Source organism: Macadamia integrifolia, chromosome 1 (assembly GCF_013358625.1).
Source record: "Macadamia integrifolia cultivar HAES 741 chromosome 1, SCU_Mint_v3, whole genome shotgun sequence".
Classification (NCBI taxonomy): Eukaryota; Viridiplantae; Streptophyta; class Magnoliopsida; order Proteales; family Proteaceae; genus Macadamia; species Macadamia integrifolia.
The window spans coordinates 11,420,093-11,439,372 of NC_056557.1; the positions used below are offsets into that span (position 1 = coordinate 11,420,093).

General features: G+C 38.5%; 2 protein-coding genes across 3 annotated transcripts; both read right to left on the reverse strand.

Annotated features, from left to right (window-relative positions):
- Positions 1-2,087: 2,087 nt before the first annotated feature.
- LOC122074572 (probable serine/threonine-protein kinase PBL26) lies at positions 2,088-8,702 on the reverse strand. 2 transcript variants are annotated; one of them, XM_042639457.1, is made up of 6 exons: positions 8,103-8,700; positions 7,712-8,016; positions 6,562-6,758; positions 6,285-6,474; positions 5,663-6,054; positions 2,088-2,955 (listed from the first exon to the last, which is right to left on the reverse strand). In XM_042639457.1, exons 2-6 carry the CDS (start codon positions 7,839-7,841, stop codon positions 2,563-2,565), a joined length of 1,302 nt encoding a protein of 433 aa, XP_042495391.1. In that variant the 5' UTR covers positions 7,842-8,016; positions 8,103-8,700; the 3' UTR covers positions 2,088-2,562. The 2 variants fall into 2 exon arrangements, with proteins under 2 accessions (XP_042495391.1, XP_042495400.1); XM_042639466.1 differs by having other exon boundaries at positions 6,562-6,680; positions 7,712-8,702.
- Positions 8,703-13,850: 5,148 nt separating this feature from the next.
- On the reverse strand, positions 13,851-14,530 carry LOC122079466 (basic blue protein-like). The gene is made up of 2 exons (XM_042646005.1): positions 14,275-14,530; positions 13,851-14,151 (listed from the first exon to the last, which is right to left on the reverse strand). Exons 1-2 carry the CDS (start codon positions 14,528-14,530, stop codon positions 13,940-13,942), a joined length of 468 nt encoding a protein of 155 aa, XP_042501939.1. The 3' UTR covers positions 13,851-13,939.
- Positions 14,531-19,280: the final 4,750 nt, after the last annotated feature.

A 19,280-nucleotide genomic window follows, 5' to 3' on the forward strand; every position in this document is an offset into this window, starting at 1 on the left:
AAGGAAGACAAACTTCAAATCGTATCTATCTTGAAGTCAAACTCCTAATTAATAACAACGAATCCTAAGAATGATATAAATATCAAATAAATAAATACCTTACATGACCAAAACTAGATTTGGACCTCGTTCGTCTTTGTCTATTCTTCCAAACAAGTTTGAACCCTTCCAATGAAGTGCTATTGCATCTCCCTTACTGGGCTCTTCTATATAGTAGAAGCTATCAAAATTTTTTAGTTCAAAATTTCTTCCAACCCTCCTACCACCCTGACATTGAAATGCTTGAGTGATCCAGCATCTCGACCAACCATGGAGCATGTATCTCATTAGCTATCAACTTATGGAGGACATTTTCCAATCCCTTTCCTCACAGTTACTTTCTCTCAGTTGATGATGAATCTTGAGATACAATTGAAAGATCTGTGGTTACAAAAGCTGTCTAAATTACTGCCTTAACTCTTCTTCATGCTATCCTGGAGTTTATTTAGGTTCTTTCATTCCAAATAAGAGGCTGGGAAGTGGAACTGTGATTGAAAACTTAGGCATCGTTTGACAACGTTCCGTTTCTGTATTTTCTTGTTCCAAAAAACAGAGAAGCAGTCAAAAAAGTGTTTGCTAAAGTTGTTCCATTTCACCCGTTTCTAGAAACATAAATTAAAATTTATGCCTATTTACAATTCTAGAAACAACTTTGACAAAACAAGTCTTTCTAGAAATGAATTTGAGAGAAAAAAAAAAGTTGTTGTGCCAATTAATCTCTCAACTATTTAAACCTAAAAAGAGGCAACCGAACTCTCTCTCCCTTTTGGGCATCCAATGATACTATTGGGTTTTTTAGTGGCATTATGTTTACAAAAAACGTTTCGAGAAATAGGTTTATCAAACACCAAGAAATCTATTTTTGTTTTTGGAAACGTGAAAAGCCGTTTCTATTGTTTTTAGATACAGAAACAACAGAAACACTATCAAACGGTGCCTTAGCATTGCCATACTAATATCCACATTCAAAATTGATGCTGTTAACTCTGAAATGAATCATAGTTCATTGAAACATTGTTTTTCTGAGAGGCACTCTATCTTCAAAGTTTTTTGCTTGCAAAGGAGTAATGTAACTCTGGATGGCTCTCGTGTAATGAGTAACTGGTATTTAGGAAGTTTTGCGCAACATTTATTCAATGAATTTTTCTAACATATTCTAATTTTTTGCTTCTACTCCATGGTTGAAGTAAGATACAATTCACAAGCTTCTCATCACCTTCAAGGTGTATAGCTTTCTAATAATCTCCAGAGTCTAGTCTACAGGGGGAGGGGGATGAAGCAAGCCTCAAAATTCTTATTACAATATGATCAGACTCTCAGTTCAGCTCGGATTTTTGATCGGGTAAAATATTTACGTACAAGCATTGCAAGGTGGATGCACACATGAAACCTTAACTATGATAAAGGAACCTAAAACCCCAAAACAAATGGATGTATCCCCATTATGAGTATAGAACTCAAAGTAAGAGATTGCAGGAAGCTGCAGAGAGAAGTTATTGGGAAGTTGCATTAAATTAGGGATGTAGGTGAATGCAGAAGAGAAAAAGATATCACAGGATAGTAGCAAAGAGATAGAAACCTTAAGGAAGATAAAAATTTCCAGAGTTGAGGAAAAAGAGAGGGATGTCACTGGGAAGAAGATGGCTCATACCAGATTCAATCAGGCTGCTTAGCATGTCCATCAAAATAGGGTCATTACTCATTACAACCACTGTTTAAACAACCATCACTACATATAGTTTTCCTCGATAAGCATTGTAAAACAAAAGCATTATTAAGCAAAATCTGGGCTTCTTTTGTTTTTCTTCAATTTACCATAAAACACTGTACCAATCCTAAACGTTTGTTTGTTTGGGGTGGTGGAGAGGGGGTTTGGTTTATGGAAGGCTATGAATTTATGTTATTCTCAAGATGAGAAACAGCTTCATAAATGAATATGGGGTTTAGTACTTAGATGAACATCTATCAGTAATAATCAAGAAAGCCATTCACCTAATTGCTGTTCTGGAGTTCGACTTGTATTGGAAAAAATAACACACACATTCATATAAATACAAACAATTGTTTATTATTTTATTTCATTTTCCGGCTAATGTGCCAATAAGAGTAGCCCATTGGTGCAATTATGCATGCATAACTTCGCATGCTATGGTTTCAAGGTAACATTTGAGTGTTCAACAGATGCACTGCTGGGTTGGAATCCAAAACCAAGTTGTATCAAATTCATCTACTTTTCACAAAACTCAGAATAGACATGAAATGGCCGGAGAAGCGAACCTCACTTGAAATCTTTGATTCATCTACCTTTCACAAAACTTGGAGTAGACATAAAATGGCCGGAGAAGTGAACCTCACTTGAAATCCTGTTTCCCATGTATAGATTGATCCTTGGTTAATCACTTAGTGCTACCTTTTGACCAATATATGATTCTTATACTGAGAGAAATAAGAGATTTGTAGAGGAAAGGACCATGAATGAATTTTGGTATACTCATCATTATCAGAGGACAGGATGGATATATTTTACAATGAAGAAATACTTCCATCCCGACCTCTATTGTAGTTTTCTCTTGAATTTGAACCCCACTCCATAGCTTCTGCTACAGCTCGTTGACGTTCTTCTGCACTGTCTTCATCCTCACTTGGTGATTTCTCCTCATACTCACTTGGTGTTTTCTCCTCAGATGGTGAATGTGAAACAGGAAAAGGTGAAGGTACTCGCTCTTCAGGAGCCACTGATAGGAAACTGAGAGCACTGACAACGTCACTCATTAAGGGGCGAACTGATGCTTCCTCTTGAAGACACATAGCAGCTACTGCAACTGCTTGATTCAAACTTCTCACTGGGAAGTCCCCTTGAAGGAGTGAGTCAGCCATCTCTGGGAAATTTTTTGGGTCTCTGAAATAGGGTTGTGCCTGTCCAATGCAGTATGGTATTCACCAAGGTAAGTTTAAATTATCTATAATGTGATCTTGTCCAGGTTCTGAGTTTATTAGGGAAGTAGGAAACCATGTAAAGAGAATGAAAGAAGGAACCACTGGATATCGTAATACAAAACAAAATTCGTTTTTTCCCTTTTTGTTGGAGGAAGGAATATGTTAGAGAAACAACCATGAGATCAAGTAAGCAGCAATTCATTACTCAAGATAACAGGAATTAGTTCCAAACTATTGATTTTGAGCGTAGACATAGATGTGATACAGCATTTCAGGTTTGGACAGCTAATTATGCTGAAATAATAGCAGCCCCGGATATCTGGTTTTCGAATGCATCTACAATACTGGTTAACGAAAGTATTATAGCACAGGATATATGGATAAATAAATAATGAATGATAGATTTAAGCTGCCTTAGTTGTGGCACAGTAATGCCATTAACTGCAGGAAAAAAAAATTACTTATGTCAGATGCATGCAAGCTACGATGTGTCAAATACTTAACATTATGTCTTGGAGACAGATTCTGTAGTTGTATCTCAGGCAGAAGATTATGATTAATTTCTGGGGGAAAAATGTACCTTTCCCACATGGAAATCCTCAGAAAAAGTTGACATCTTTATTTTCATTTAAAGATACTTTTTTTTGGGGGGGTGGCAGGGGAGGGGATGGTTTCTGGCATGAAATGTACTTTGAGAGACCCAGTAAAAAGGACCCCTGAAATTACCTGACTTGCAAGTTGCAACCACAAGTTCCATAAGGTTATAGATCTCAGTTGTGATATAAAAGTTGTATGCCAATCGATTCCATGCAAAACTAATCAAATTTAGATTAAGCGGAAATGGAAAAAGGAAAATTCAGGCACACATACACACATACCCTACCTGCCAAGTTCTGACAGAAAAATAAGCCACTTGCCCAAAATATAAACTATCAATCTAATTTGATGGAAGCACAACCAACAGAAAACAGTATATTGCTTATTAGAAAAAGTAAGGGGGATGGCTTCATAACTTTCTTGACTCATCCAACCTCTATAGGGTCTACAAAATTAATTTTCCTATCTCCTAGAAAACTGGCCTATGATTTCATTCCCATCATTTCCAACTGTGGTGATGCATGTCGGTGGAGCTTGAAGAAAAGAGAAAGGCTGCACCAATCAGCCCATCGAGTCCGGCCCATTAATAAGACCTTTGGGCCAGCTGTTAGTCCACTTTTGTGGCCAGATTGAGGCCCACTACTGTGCTAGACAGTCCTTGTGTGGGGGAGTTTTATTAGTTTTATTTAGATTATATTTTAATATATTTTATTATATTTTATGCAGTTATTAATTTAAGGATCATTTCTATTTTGTTATTTAGCTCGGATAAGGCAGAGTTGAGTTGTTAGATTCTCTTCTGTATTTATTTTCTAATTAGAAGGTTGCCATATGGTAAGGAGATCTCCTTTCCCACTCAAGGAGGGATCCAATTTCTGTATATCAATAAAAGAGGGGCTGCCTACTTAACACCCCAAGACTCGAAGTATTGAAATTTTTATTTTTTATTTATTTATTTATTTTTTGTATTCTATTAGACTCGCCATGGTGAGAGACCAAGGTCAGTGAGAGAGTGACCAAGGCCATAAGTGAGACCTTGGTCATCTCCCCCTCCTACTTCTTCCCCTTCTCTAATTTTTTTCCTTTTCAGTTTCTGTTTTATACTCTGTAACTGTGATCTGTTGGAGGCGCCTGAGCCCTTATTGGACACTATTTAAGTTGTTAGAGTTCATGTAATATGGGTACTTTGGGTGCTTTGGTCCTAATTCAAGTGATCCAACGTATCAGATATGGGAGACCAATAACTCAACTGTTATAACGTGCTTGATTTCACTCTGAGGGATATCCTGCTTCACTACTGTTTTTAAGGATTTTGGCAGCAAACTTCAAGCAGTGATATTTATTCATCATCCATTAACTGAAGCCCATCTTCTAGTATGTTGTTTACCATGTCCATGGCCACCTTCGACGGTAGTTTTAAGGCCATCCAATGACTATAAACTTCTGTGTTATTAAGTTTCTAAATCTGAGTCTTATGTTTCTAATTTTGAATCACATTCATAGCAATGATCTAACTATCAGATGTGGCTATGTTTTTGAAGAGTTGAATGCCACCCTATACCCTACGTTTGACTGGGAGTTGAGGCCCATCAGTGTTGGCCTTGGGGCTATTACTTCTGCTCCTGATAAGTTTCTATTTTGAGGGATAGTCTGTCAACTCAGTTTCTGGTTTAATGTTGCAAGCGTAGTGTGGTGTGGGGATGTCTAACTGTGTTTGTTAATTTCTGTTTTATATCATATTGACAGTACTCTGACCTATGGATCAAGGGTTTTCTTAGTTACTAATTTGGATAGCAGGTGGCCATTACGGCAACTGTACTATTGCATTGTCAGATCAGTCCCTAGATCTGTGTTTTAATCTTGATTTGGTTCCCTATTCTGTTGGTCTGATTGTCAAGTTTAATACTACTTTATTGCTGGTGTTAAGAAGAGTTTTCATTGCTGTAAATCAGTACCATCGGTCCTGTTGTTAGGTTGGGTTTTACCCTTTCTGTTTACTGACCCTGGACCCATCAGGTGGAAGGGCCCCTTATCATGAAAAAACTTGAGCAGAAAAAGAAAGAAAACAAATGATAAGAATGAGAATTACCCAAGAAACTAGGTTTTGCTCCTCTGTTGGCCTTGTGGTGTCAATGGCTCTTCGTCCAGTTATTAGCTCCAATAAAACAACTCCAAAACTGTATACATCCGACTTCAATGTCAGCTGACCAGTTCTTGCATACTCCGGGGCACAATAACCATATGTCCCCATCACACGTGATGACACATGTGTCTTATCTCCAACAGGTCCAAGCTTGGCAAGGCCAAAATCTGAAAGTTTTGGATGGAAATCTTCGCCTAGCAAGATGTTGGATGATTTCAGATCTCGATATATAACAGGAGGGTTGGCCTTATCGTGCAAATACTCCAAACCTTTAGCAGCACCTGAAGCTATTTTCATTCTTGTAAACCATCCTAGTGGTTTTTTGTTTGGTGGAATATCTGCAGTGCAAAAGTTGAAAACTTAAGGCAGTTTTGTTGGACTGATAAATACTGTGGCCAGACAACTGTTAGACATATTAGGAAATTAAAATTGGAAGTTCAGTTGCTAAGTAGGAATAAAAAGGATACAGTAGTTACAATGAATACACAGTATATTACTTGAAGACCACCAGTAATTGTAAAAATTTGTTCTAAGCTCAAAAGAAATGAGAGAAACAAGAGGACTGTACCAAGTAGATGGTCTTCAAGAGAACCATATAGCATAAACTCATACACCAAGAGTCTCTGATCTCCGTCAGCACAATAACCAATGAGATTGACCAGATTTTGATGGTGGAGGAGACTCAGCATCAAAACCTCAACAAGAAACTCTCTGTTTCCTTGTAATCCATTTCTGTCCAGTTGCTTCACGGCTACAATCTGATCACAATGACCAAAAAATGGTGATAAAATGTTTCCACTTCTGTTTGTGTGTGTGTGTGTGTGAGAGAGAGAGAGAAGAGACACCTGGCCAGTATTCTCGAGTTTCCCCTTATAGACTCTTCCAAATCCACCCTCACCCACTAAACATTCCTGCCGGAAGTTCTTCGTTGCTGAGGCCAGCTCACGGAAAGTAAAAGTCTGTGCTGCAATGTTAGTGTTTGCAGCTTTGTTAGCAGGCTCCGTTTTATCAGTTGTTTTAGCTGTTGTTTTTGTTTTGTTTTCTGCATGAGAAAGAATGTAGCACTAAGTATCCATTGAACAACAAAGGTAGCATTGAAAATTTTCTCAGACCAAGGCCAACATAATCCTCTGAATTTTGATATTGCTTCATTTTGGTCCACTTCATATTCACATGTTAAGAACACAGATGAGCTTTCTTTTCTGGTTTATAATTTTATTTTCTTGCCATCCATTTAACAATCCCAGTCCAGTGGATTTAATACTAAGAAAAAGAAACTCGTTTTGACCTGTCAAAAGTGCTGGTTAAAACTGTGATTGTTCCATATCGAAAGAAATTATGTTAACTTTTTGAACAAAGAGAATGCTGGAAGAAGCTCTCCTTCATGTTTTGAGTTAATTGATTTCACATATTGGACATTTCAATTGTCTCCACATACACAAATATATTTCATTAGAAGCCATGACAGGTTGCAGGTCCAAGTCGGGAAACAGCCGCTTTACAAAGTAGGAGTAAGGCTACATACATTATAACCCTCCCCAGACCCTGCAGTGGTGGAAGCCTCGAGCACTGGGTAGTGGGTACACATTTCTTTCAGAATCCATTACAGTTCCCAACTCTGAACTAAGGGGGAATGTTCTCACGAATTTAGAGACATTAAATTGTGGACCGAGGCATAGAAAAGCTCCAACCGCTCAAAATAAAAGGATGATTTAGAAATGTGAACATCTATGTTGATGTGTATCTCTTCAATCTAAATCTTGAATGTCGATGGGGAGAGTGAGGAAATTATAATCAAAAGAAATTTGACAATACTGAAGAAAATTTGTCAAAATTTCAGAAGAAAAGATGTGAACGGCAAAATGGGGAGTTCTCTCAAAATTCAAAAACAGCTCCTCTGACAAACAAACCACATAGTATACAAAATTCAAGGAGTAGTTATATAAACCAAAGGTTTAACAGTTGCAGAGGCAGAGGAAGGTTAAGAACACTTACCCTGCGGTGCAGCAGCCGGTGGTGGTGGTGCTGGTTCTTTATGGGCTACAGGGCTTTGACTCCTCCTGCTGGGGCTTACTTTCTTGGATCCTCTCCTTTCATGGGATGAAAAACACGAAAAGCAACTCATGTTTGGATCTTTAAGAGTAATTAACTCAGAGACCCGCAGCACAACCCCTTTGTCTCAGAAACCCAATTACCCAAAGGTCAGAATGCAAAACTGAATCAAGTTAACTTCCTTCAAGAACCTGGTGTAAACCGTGTGATCAAAATACCAAAGGTCTCGGCTAGGCTTCACTTCTGTTCTGTTAAAAGACCATGAAAACAGGGGGAGTCATAGGTAGCTCTGAAGCTTTAACAGGGCAAGTTTTGGAAAAGGGGAAAGACCCACCAAAGACAAGAATAGCCAGACGCCGAGACCACCCCTGGTAGGTTGTGACATGAGTTCCAAATCACAGAAACGGCAAGAGAGTGAGAACCCAGAAGCGGGGGTCCATCAGGAAATCGAAAGACCTCAAAAAATCCTAAGAAAGAATCAAGAAAAGAAAAACTCACGACGGACAGCCATGTTAGCCATGTTTGGGAATGAAATGAGCGGAGAAGAAAATGGTAGGGTTTCCCTTGAAGAACTCCGGATAAAAAGGGGAAGAACCCCCAAATCATTGTGAAGGTGTCTCAAGGAAGACGTGCGTCCAATTTTGGGGTTTTGGGGAGAATCCTTGGGTTTCCAGGCTTTATTGCCGTTGGAGATTTTGGTTAAACGCGGAAATCATATAAAATTAAGACTTCCATAGTTATAATTAAAGAAAAAAATACAGAACCAAGAGAGAGAAACCCTTTGACCGAGTGGATCAAGGAGAGCGAAGAGACAGGAAGAGATGTAATAGTTTTTGGTCGCCACGATTTCCTCTCTCTCTCTCTCTCTACTGCCAAATAAGCCGAGAAAATCTCTACAGTCCTGCTTCTTGCACGACAAAATAACGACAAAATAACTGAGTAGACGCAACGCTCAAATATTCAAAAGTTGGCGCAAAAGCTCCACATGCGTATTCTAGCCTTAGCATTGGAACAGAAACTCTCTGTGTGGATTATAGTCTGAGTATGGGCCCAACACAAAATTGATTCCTGAAGAATTTTGGCTGATAAGATTCATGGAGGCTGATTGATCACATACGCAATATCTAGTTTTTAAACCTAAACTGCTGGTAACAACTAAGATATTCAGTAGTTGATGGCAAGTAACAAAGATTGAATATGTTAGAAAGTATATCCATCAAATCCATATACAATAAATCTGTTTATAAGGTGAAGGAATCCAAGATTATATTAATCCACATCAATTATCTTATTTTATGAAAATAAAAAATAAAAATCCATTCTCTTTTAAAATGGATATGGGATCAGTCCCCATATGACTGATATAACATTGTAACATGGTCATAGACAGGGATGGAATCAGGCATTATGTTTTATATGGTCGTCACACTATGTGTTCTTAGAAATGTTCATTCAAGACCATAGTTAGCAAAAATGGGAATGACAAAAAAATGGAAATGGACGGTATAGGTTTTAAACAGTAAAATTTTTCAAATGATACAATCAAATAAACGGTCAAAAAAATAGAGAACGGTAAAAATGGAAAAACGGATGATATGGGTTTTAAACGTGTAGATTTCAAACAAACGGGACTAAAAAAACGATAGTATACTCATATAAATTAAAGAATTATTATATGAATATCTGCATCTAGTGTTTAAAACAACTACAATATCTAACATTAATGCCTATACATCCCATGTCTCATTATAAATTTTAAGACATATCATTGAATATCATCCAACACCAATTCTAAATTCATACACCACACATGTCCAAAGTCTTATTGAGCAATGTGACTGGGTTATTGGTGTTGTTCATTATTATCAACATAGTCAACAGACTCTCGAAGTGATATATGTTCAGTTATAGTTATGAGTCATCACTTCAGAAATATTTTTCAACAAATACGTTAATTTATTGCTCAATTTTGGGGTCCGTGAATTGAATTTGAGTTGAAGATAATATTATGAGAAATATAGTTCATTGCGTTAGTTTCAAGTTGGTGAAAGAATCAGGTCGATCAGAGTTCGGAAGAGAGATAAATGGTCAATTAAGTAGACATTATATTCAAAAATGAAGTCTTAAAAAACCCCATAAAAACAAGAACGAGTTTTAAACGTGTCTAGAACGGGAACGCTTGAAGTTTGCTATTATTTTAAGTATCATTGGAAAGCATACGGTAAAACGTGTTTTAAACGGTAAAAAACGAAAGCATGTTTAAAACGTTAAATGCGTTTTTTCTAAGAGTGTTCAAGACACAAGTGTGGGTGTACATATATGTGTCTCTATTGAACTGGATTATATAAAATATATATATATATATATATATATGGAATACTACCAATTGATTAATGAATAAGATTCTCATTAGTAGCTTATGATTGGTCCATAGAAATTGAGAGATCCTTATATTGACCATAGGACCATTGGTGTTGTCGTTGTTGTCAAGACAATCAGTGAATCAACACACTCACATGAGAAAGAATGCATTGCTTATATGGAAGAGCCAGATAGGCCAATGTCAAAAAAGAGCACAGGGTGCAAAAGAAAAATAAGTGTGCATAAGGTTTTGTATTAAGGCGGTGACTTCACAAGTGTTTTGTGATGTCCTTCATTGGGAATGAGATTTTGTAGAAGTTCAAAACATAATAAATTAGATATCTCAATTAACTTTCTAATCATTCAAGAATCAAATCAATCCAATATTAGGGTTGGAAGTTATGGCTTGATTATCAGATGTAGCGTGTGTACTTTATAAAGTTATTTTTTCACATACATCAAATTGAAAGATCTAATTTTTTGCACTTGTTTCGAGTTAATGTTGCATTAACAAAAATTATCACTTTTTGAGTCAGCTTTAATGTAGCGAAAGAATCAGGTCGATCAGAGTTCACTTGAAGGCATTCAAGGGTTGTGAAAAAGCTCAAGAAAGAGAAAGAGGAGAAGAGGTAAAACATTCATTGCTATATTAGGCATGTCAAAATTGGCCTTGTAGATATAAAGGTAATAAGGTATATATTTTGATGTGGACCCTTAAATTCAAAAAATGAATAAAATATATACATAAAAAATTAAGCCGTGCCAAGACACCAAGGGCCCATTTGATAACGTTTCTGCCATTTCTGTGTCTAGAAACGCCAGAAACATAAATTCACATTTTTTGGAACAAAAACGGATTTTTAGGTGTTTGATAAACCTTGTTTCTGGAAACGTTTCTTGTAGATTTTTCTTTTTAAAAGAATATAATGGAAAAATATCTCTTTCCATTCTTCTGTGCTTAATCGATGGACCGCCATTGAAGTTGCTCGGAGAACCTTCACGTTGGCTCATCACCAGAAATCGCCCATCACCACTCGGTTCAACTACCTCCACGTTGGCTCCTACCGTTGCACAGAGTCTCTCATTGTCTTCCACCTCTAGGAGCACCACAAGTGGGAAGGCAACTCCGATGACTTCCAGACCCGCAAGATTCGAGTTGAGGCCAATTGCCCTCGTTTGTCCAAGCAGATAGACCTGCCTTTCTCCAATCGTCACCCCACTTCTTCTTCCCTAGTGTAGGCGACAGAGGAGCCTACCAGGCCATCAATCTCTACCCCAATTGCAAGATAGCTTAATACTTCTGCCCTGATAAGATGGCTCCCCTACAAGGCAGCTTCATTGAGATTGGAAGGGTGAGAGGAGGTGGAGGAGGAGTACCAACCAAGCCAAGGATTCTGACAAGAAATCCAGCGAGGGCGGCAACGAAGGCGACTAAAGGGTCATAGGTGGTGGTGGTGAGGAGGATTTCGCAAGAATCCTATGTTGGGCTTCTGACAAATGCCCCTGAGATGCCCAAGTCTTGATGAAATCCTCCGCAATTTGGCGATCGATCAAGATGTCCAAAATCCAGTGAAGTTTGCCTGCTTGACGTGCAATCTGACCGGCGTCATGAAACTCCGACGATGCCGAACTGAGGAAATGCTTGTGAAGGAGTTGCAGACACCCATAGAACGCAGAGTACAAGGACTCTTTACTAAGGTCATTCAGAGATGAGTTCTCCCGAACGCAAGCACTGGATTTTCGTTGATGGTAGTCGTTTCCAGAAACGCAGAAACAAGTTCAACTTGTTTTGTCTAAGGAGTTTCTAGAACCATAAATAGATAGAAATTTCAATTTCAATTTCAATTTCTGAAAACAAGTGAAATGAAACAATTTTGTCAAACGCTTTTGGTTCCGTTTCTGGAATCATTATTAAACGGGCCCCAAGTGTGCACCTGCACAGTCGGCCACGCAAAGACTCGACCCTGGCACCCCCTTAACGACCCAACCTCATGCCCTTATTATGTGGAAAGAATATCAAGTCCTCGTAAGAGAATCATTCTCGTACGATATTTGATCTACACTTGGACTCCATTTAATCTTTCTCTTCTTTTAATTGGATTTTATTTTGAGTGGAATCCAAGCGTAGATCAAACACCGTATGAGAATGATTCTCGTACGAGGACTTGATCCGCTTTCCACGTAACAAGGGCATGGGGTTGGGTCGTTAAGGGGGTGCCAGGGTCGAGTCTTTATGTGGCCAGCCGTGTAGGTGCACACTTGGTGTCCTGGCACGGCTTAATTTTTTATGTATATATTTTATTCATTTTTTGAATTTAAGGGTCCACATCAAAATATATACCTTTATATCTACTGGGCCAATTTTGACATGCCTAATTTCGCAATGAATGTTTTACCTCTTCTCCTCTTTCTCTTTCTTGAGCTTTCTCACAACCCTTGAATGCCATCAAGTGAACTCTGATCAACCTGATTCTTTCGCTACATTAAGGCTGACTCGAAAAGTGATAACTTTTGTTAGTACAACATTAACTCAGAACAAGTGCACAAAATTAGATCTTTCAATTTGATGTATGTGAAAAAATAACTTTATAAAGTACACACGCTACATCTGATAATCAAGCCATAACTTCCAATCCTGCTATCAGATTGATTTGATTCTTGAATGATTAGAAAGTTAATTTAGATATCTAACTTATAATGTTTAACTTCTATAAATTCTCATTCCCAATGAAGGACATCAGAAACCACTCGTGAAGTCACCGCCTTAATATAATACCTTATGCACACTTATTTTTCCTTTGCACCCTGTGCTCTTTTTTGACATTGGTCTATCTTGCTCTTCCAAATAAGCAATGCATTCTTTCTCACGTGAGTGTGTTGATTCACTGATTGTCTTGACAACAATGACAACACCAATGGTCCTATGGTCAATATAAGGATCTCTCAATTCTATGGACCAATCATAAGTTACTAATTAGAATGCAGCCCATGCTGCCCCTGTACGGTCCAACCAAGCCCATGCCCATGCCCCTTAGCTTGATTTTGGGCCATTTTTTGGTATTTTAACCCCACTTCCCCTCTATGGCCATGAAAGTCCGGCTTCTTCTTCCCCAATGTTTCGCCCCTCTTGGCTGCATTTTTGCATATACTCCCCACCCCATGATATGTAACAATATTGAATTGGTCGTATTGGTCCTATCATATCAGTATTGGTTGAGACCGATATTGATACTTGATCAATCCAGATCAATTAGGAGTATCATTTCAGGGATAAAATCGTAAAAATATATATATGGACCAATTTGTACCGATCTAATACTGATAACTAAATCCTTGGTAAGAATATTTGAGGTTGCGTTTGGTAGTCATTCAGTTCTAGAAATGACTTTTCGTGTAAAAAATAAAATTTTCAATTTTTGTGTCAAAATGCCGTTTAAAAAAAAAAAATTTTGTTTGGTGAACTTCTTTTAGGAATGATTACCCTAGTTGCTCACTTTTTTTATATTTAGAACAAAACCGAAATGACGGAACAAAGTTTTTTCATTCCATCATTTTGTGTTTCTAGCATTTTCTTTTTCTTTTTCATTTAAAAAAACCAAAAAACACTAAGTTGAAACCAAACGTTTTATTCTATTTTTTGGTTCCATAGAACAGAAACGTTTTTCTGGATAACTACCAAACGCAGCCTAAGTCTATGAATACAACCGACAATTTAAAAGGATAAGCATGAAAGTAAACGTTTTTATTTTCGGATAATTTATCTCCACTTAAGTTCATAAATCATCCATTAAAAGAAAAAAAAAATAATCTTCAATTAGCTTTTGTGGCGCCATTGATGTCAATCTTCAATCCCATATTACAGTGCCCTGGGAAACCGCAGATGAAATAGTTATGTCCCACTGACACTGCAATCGAATCATTTCCGCTAGTGAAGACCTTAGCACCTTGGGGAACTTCACAATTATTGTAGCCTTCGATGTCTACCTTCACCACATTATGCACTAACGGATTGTACTTGAAGACTGAATCACGCACAAGTACACACATCAATTTAGTAATCTAAATAGAATAAAAAACTCATGTAAAAAGTGATAGTATTAAACATAGGATTGATATGTTGAATCATTGAACAAGAAACACAATACCAAGTGTGTCGCCCGCAGTGAATGTCTTCCCAGTAGGCCAATCCCTAACATTGAAATTCCATCCTGAACTATCTCCAACTGTGTAGGTTGTAGCACATGCAATGTTAATTGATATGAGGATGCAAAACAGAAAAGCTATTGTGGTTACTACAGTTTGGTTAGGATTGACTTGTCCATGGGGAGCCATTGTATCACTTAACTGGGAAAGGAGATGGAAAACTGTTGTCTTTGTTGAGACTCTTAAGTTGAAGAACATGGTCTAGGATTGATTTCATTTTATAGAGAGTTTGAGGGAATTAACTAATACATATCATGCTAGATCTCTTGAAAGGAAACTTAATTATGAAATATTAAATCAATACACATCTAAGATAAAGTAATTATGGAAGTTCACCAAAAATAAAAAGTAATTATGAACAACTTTTTTTTTCTGGTAAGAAATAATTATGAATTTTTTTTTTTTTTTGAAAAGAAGTAACTATGAACATGTTAATATCAATAAATGATATGATTATGCCGATTTTGACCATGTGTTGGGGTGTGTGCCTGGACCCTCTCAACTTTCGAATGCCTCTATGAGCAGTCAAACCACTGGAGAGGATCTGGATTCAACTCAGCATACTCAATTCTCAAATTGCCACCTCTTTTGAATAGGCCATGAATGCAATTATATCTTTTTTTTTTTTAATGATTTTTTTCTTCTTTTAGTCAATAAAATAGCTAAATATCAGTGAAATTTACTTAAGACTTTACAATCAACGAGTCAAAAGAATCATAGATGTGTGAAAACCTTTGCTTCTTTTTTTTTTCAAAATCTATTTTATAGAGCTTTGGCCTATTTCGAGCTCTAGCTTCCCATCTGATTCAAATAGCATTCGATGGAGAATGATTCCTTGTTCGATTACGGGTTTTTAAACCTTGAGAAAGAAACAACCAACAATCAAAAGAAATTTATTGATTTAGGGAGATAAATATCATATGGCAGTTTACATGCAGGAGTGTTAGAATTATATAATGCTACTTTAGACCCCTAGCCGATCCACACTACTATGGAAAGTAGAGATTGACTGAAATTCTATATCACAAGTGATCTGGATTGCTATACAAGAGACCACAACCAGCTAAGCTTTCTATATCAAGGCTAAATCAAATCTAGAGTTTCCTATTAGGTGGTAACTTCCATAATGGTCAATACACCCCCTAAAGGTGGAGGGTCGGAGTAGCGGACCTTCAGCTTATCACATAAAAATTGAAAATGGGCCGTTGATAGAGCCTTTGTCAAAACATTAGTTTTCAATCTAATTATCTGTATAGATATACTGAACACTAAGTTGACGCCGAGCAACGCATTAATGCACAAAGTGGAAATCAATTTCCACGTGCTTGGTGCCAGCATGAAACACAAGGTTGGCAGACAAATAGGTGGCGCCAATATTCTCACCCCAGAGGATCGTCAAACCACGAATGGGAAAGCCCGATTCCTTAAATAGAGACTCCTACCAGATCAACTCAACAGATGCACCAGCAAGAGCCTTGTACTCAGACTTAGTGGAAGAGCGAGCCACAGTCCTTTTTTTCTTGGAGTTCCAAGAGATTAGATCGGACCAAGCTATATCACAAAACCCCTAGTAGAACAAAAATCAATAAAGCTACGAGCCCAATCTACATCAGAATAAGCTTGGAGGCGAATGTCAATAGAGCGCTCAATGAGGAGACCGTGAGTGTGCGTATGTTGCAAATAGCGCAAGACTCTTTAAACTATAGATCAATGAGACTGTTGGGGGTGAATATACTAGCAGGCCCTATTAACTACAAATGACACATCGGGCCTTGTGAGGGTAACATACTGCAAGGCTCCAACAATGGAGCAATACCTAGTTACATTAGAGAAAGCCCTTGCATCCAACGCAGAGGTTGTGGTGACCATGGGCGTGAGGATGGGTTTACAGTCACAACGTGCTGTAGACTTTCACAAATATAGCACTATTGGGATAAAAGGACACCCTTAGAATGAGGAAGAGTTTCAATGCCTAGGAAGAAGTGCAGGGTCCCAAGGTCTTTGATAGAAAACTCAAATGTTAATTGGCCAAGCAAAGTAGTAAGTTGATCAGAGTTGTTGCTAGTGACGACGATGTCATCATCATACACTCAAACGTAGACAGTCACCCTATTATGATTGTAGATAAATATAGATGGATATGTGCAAGATGCTTGAAAACCAAACTTTAACAGGAATTGTGAGAGCCTGGAAAACCACCCTGGGAGCTTGCTTAAGGCCATAAAGGGAATAATGCAGGCAACATATATGATTGGGCCGGGTAGAGACTTTAAAGCCAGAGGGTGAACCATGTAGACCTCATCATTTAAAATACCATGCATGAGGACATTGTGACTGCCGAGTTGACGAATATGCCAACCCTGAGAGACGGCAATGGCCAGGATGGAGTGAACTATAGTTGACTTGATGACAAGGCTAAATGTGTCAGCGTCATCTAAGCCTTCTTATTGATGGAACCCTTTGGCGACTAGACGGGACTGGTAGTGCTCTAAGGAGCCATCGGCTTTCCTCTTGATGCGTTATACCCATTTACAACCAACTATAATTATGAATGGAGACCGGGGGACTGAAGATAGGTTCCATTCTTAATAAGAGCATTGAACTCATCAGTCATTCCTATTCGCCTCTGAGGAAGCTGTGGCATGTGAAAAACATGTAGCCTCAACAATAGAGAAAGCATCAATAACCATAGCATGTGGGGGTAGGGTAGGTCCATAAAAGAAAAGGTTCACACTGTGAAGGCGTTGTGGAGGTGCTAACCTACGGGGCAAGGCAGGTGGGTCAAGGACAGGAATAAGCTAGAGGCCAGTGGGGGATGGAGATGGAGAGGCCATGTTGTAGAGGTTTTGAAGGGTTCGATTCTGAGGAGGAGGAGAGGACGATGGGGTGACCAAGGGGGAGGCTAAGGGGACGGGCATTTGAGGTTCCTGAGAGGAGGATGGGGAGGGCAATAATGGCAACCATAGTGATGATGGTTGTGACGGTAAGGGACCCCACGATGAAGGAACTGTAATGGGGACTGCAGCCCACAGGGAAGAGGAAGGAGAGGGAGACATCGTTAGATGGGGACCTATCATAGACCATGACACAATGGAAAGGATGATTCATCGATACATACATGATAAACAATATACGTGCGGTTGGTAGAGAGGCCAAGACAGTGGCAGACTATATGAGAAGAATTGTAACCAAGGAACACACAGGGAGTAGAGAGGTAGTCCATTTTATGTTGGTTGTAAGGACAGATGCATGAGCAAGGAGGGAGACACTGGTTTCCAAGATATGGAGGTGTTTCCACTTCCACACACCTTGTTTCTCATAGCTATGTGGATAGGAGACATGACGGGAAATACCAAGAGAGTGAAAAAACTGAGGCAAAGATCGGTATTTCCCTCCCCAGTTAGTCTGTACGGATTTTATCTTTCGAGAAAATTGGCGTTCAAGCAGGGCTTGAAAAGTAAGGTAGAAAATACATCAGACTTGTGAACAAGAGGAAAATAACAAACAAATGTTTGTTGTCTTCCACAAAAATAAAAATATATATGTGACCAGAGGTGGACACAGTAGAGGATGGTACCCATACTTCACTATGTATTAATCCAAAGAAAAAGACTACAACTAAATGTCTCATGCAAAGATAAGCAACTGGCTTTGCCAAGCTAGCAAGCCTTACAAGGAAAAGAAAAATGTGTGGACTGGCACAGAAGAGAATTAGAACGTAACAAAAAACGAAGTAAAAATTCATGTGGATGGCCATATCCGAAATGCCAATTGTCAATAGTAGTATGCTTAGCAATATGGGCGGAAGGAGAGGAGCCAAGCATGGAAGACAGGTTATAGAGGCCATCTTTATTCGAACCTGATATCAGAGTTTTCTTGGCATTCGAATCCTTTACAAAAAAGAAAGACATGTAAACTCAAAATAACACCATTATCACTGGTAAATTTCTAAATAGAAAATAATCGTTTAGTGATGGAAAGGACATGGAGTACATTATTTAAATGAAAAGAACGGGAAGGAAAGAAAGAGGGAAGAGAAGAATGGCCTATATAAGAAATGGGAGACCATTATCATTACCAACATGTAACAATTCCGCACCATTGTAGGTGTCATATGAAGAGAGAGAAAGAGAGTGCATGTCAGGGGTTATATGGTGTGTGGCACTCATGTCTGAATACTAAGAGAGGGTGGTGTTAGGGGGATAAGATGGTGGATAAGAGGGGGTAGGTAAAGGGGAGGGTAGGCATAATGGGCTGAGGGTTGCGTAGGATTATCATTGCCATAGTAAGGGTGAGGGTAGGATGGTTGATTGTAAAACTGGGGGCAGTAATAACAAGTTGCGTTTGTGTGGTTGGGACAATTGTAAAATGAGCACCACATTTGAGAGCCCTGTACTTAATTAGGACCACGTCCACCGTGGCCGCGATTGTGACCACATCCCCCACGACCCCCACGACGAGACTGAGTGTTTCTAGAGACAGAAGTAGGGTCAGGGTCATGTTGAGTAGAATGTACTGATAGAGAGAAGGTAGTGTTAGAATTCTCAGAGAATTTGTCAACCTGTGCATGATTAAAAAACTAATGGCTTAAGAGAAGCCCTTGAAGATTGGTATAGTTGAGAAGATCAGCATGAGTTAATAGAGAATGAACAATAGACTACATATCCTTCTTAAGGCCATGAAATATATGAAAGTTGAAATGAATGAAATCAATCAACAAAATGGGTTTCCCTACATCCGCAAGCTCATCGGCAAAGGATTTGGCCTGATGAAGAAATTGAATAACAGATTCTTCAATTATATGAGATATTTGTTGAAGACTGAGATTAAAAGATATGATACGAATGCTGGATGCAGGACCATAGGTAGTAGTGAGGGTGTCCTAGATGTCTTTACTGTGCTTTTGCCAATGATAAGGGGAAGAACCTCCTTAGAGAGAGGCGTTGAG

What these genes read in the sequence shown, in the direction of transcription:
- LOC122074572 (XM_042639457.1), bottom strand. Translation starts at nt 7,841, where the DNA reads ATGAGTTGCTTTTCGTGTTTTTCATCCCATGAAAGGAGAGGATCCAAG. An exon ending in ACCGGCTGCTGCACCGCAGG is followed by an intron (nt 6,759 to 7,711) that starts GTAAGTGTTCTT and finishes TTTCTCATGCAG; the next exon opens with AAAACAAAACAAAAACAACA. An exon ending in AACTCGAGAATACTGGCCAG is followed by an intron (nt 6,475 to 6,561) that starts GTGTCTCTTCTC and finishes CATTGTGATCAG; the next exon opens with ATTGTAGCCGTGAAGCAACT.
- LOC122079466 (XM_042646005.1), bottom strand. Translation starts at nt 14,530, where the DNA reads ATGTTCTTCAACTTAAGAGTCTCAACAAAGACAACAGTTTTCCATCTC. An exon ending in CACTGCGGGCGACACACTTG is followed by an intron (nt 14,152 to 14,274) that starts GTATTGTGTTTC and finishes TGCGTGATTCAG; the next exon opens with TCTTCAAGTACAATCCGTTA.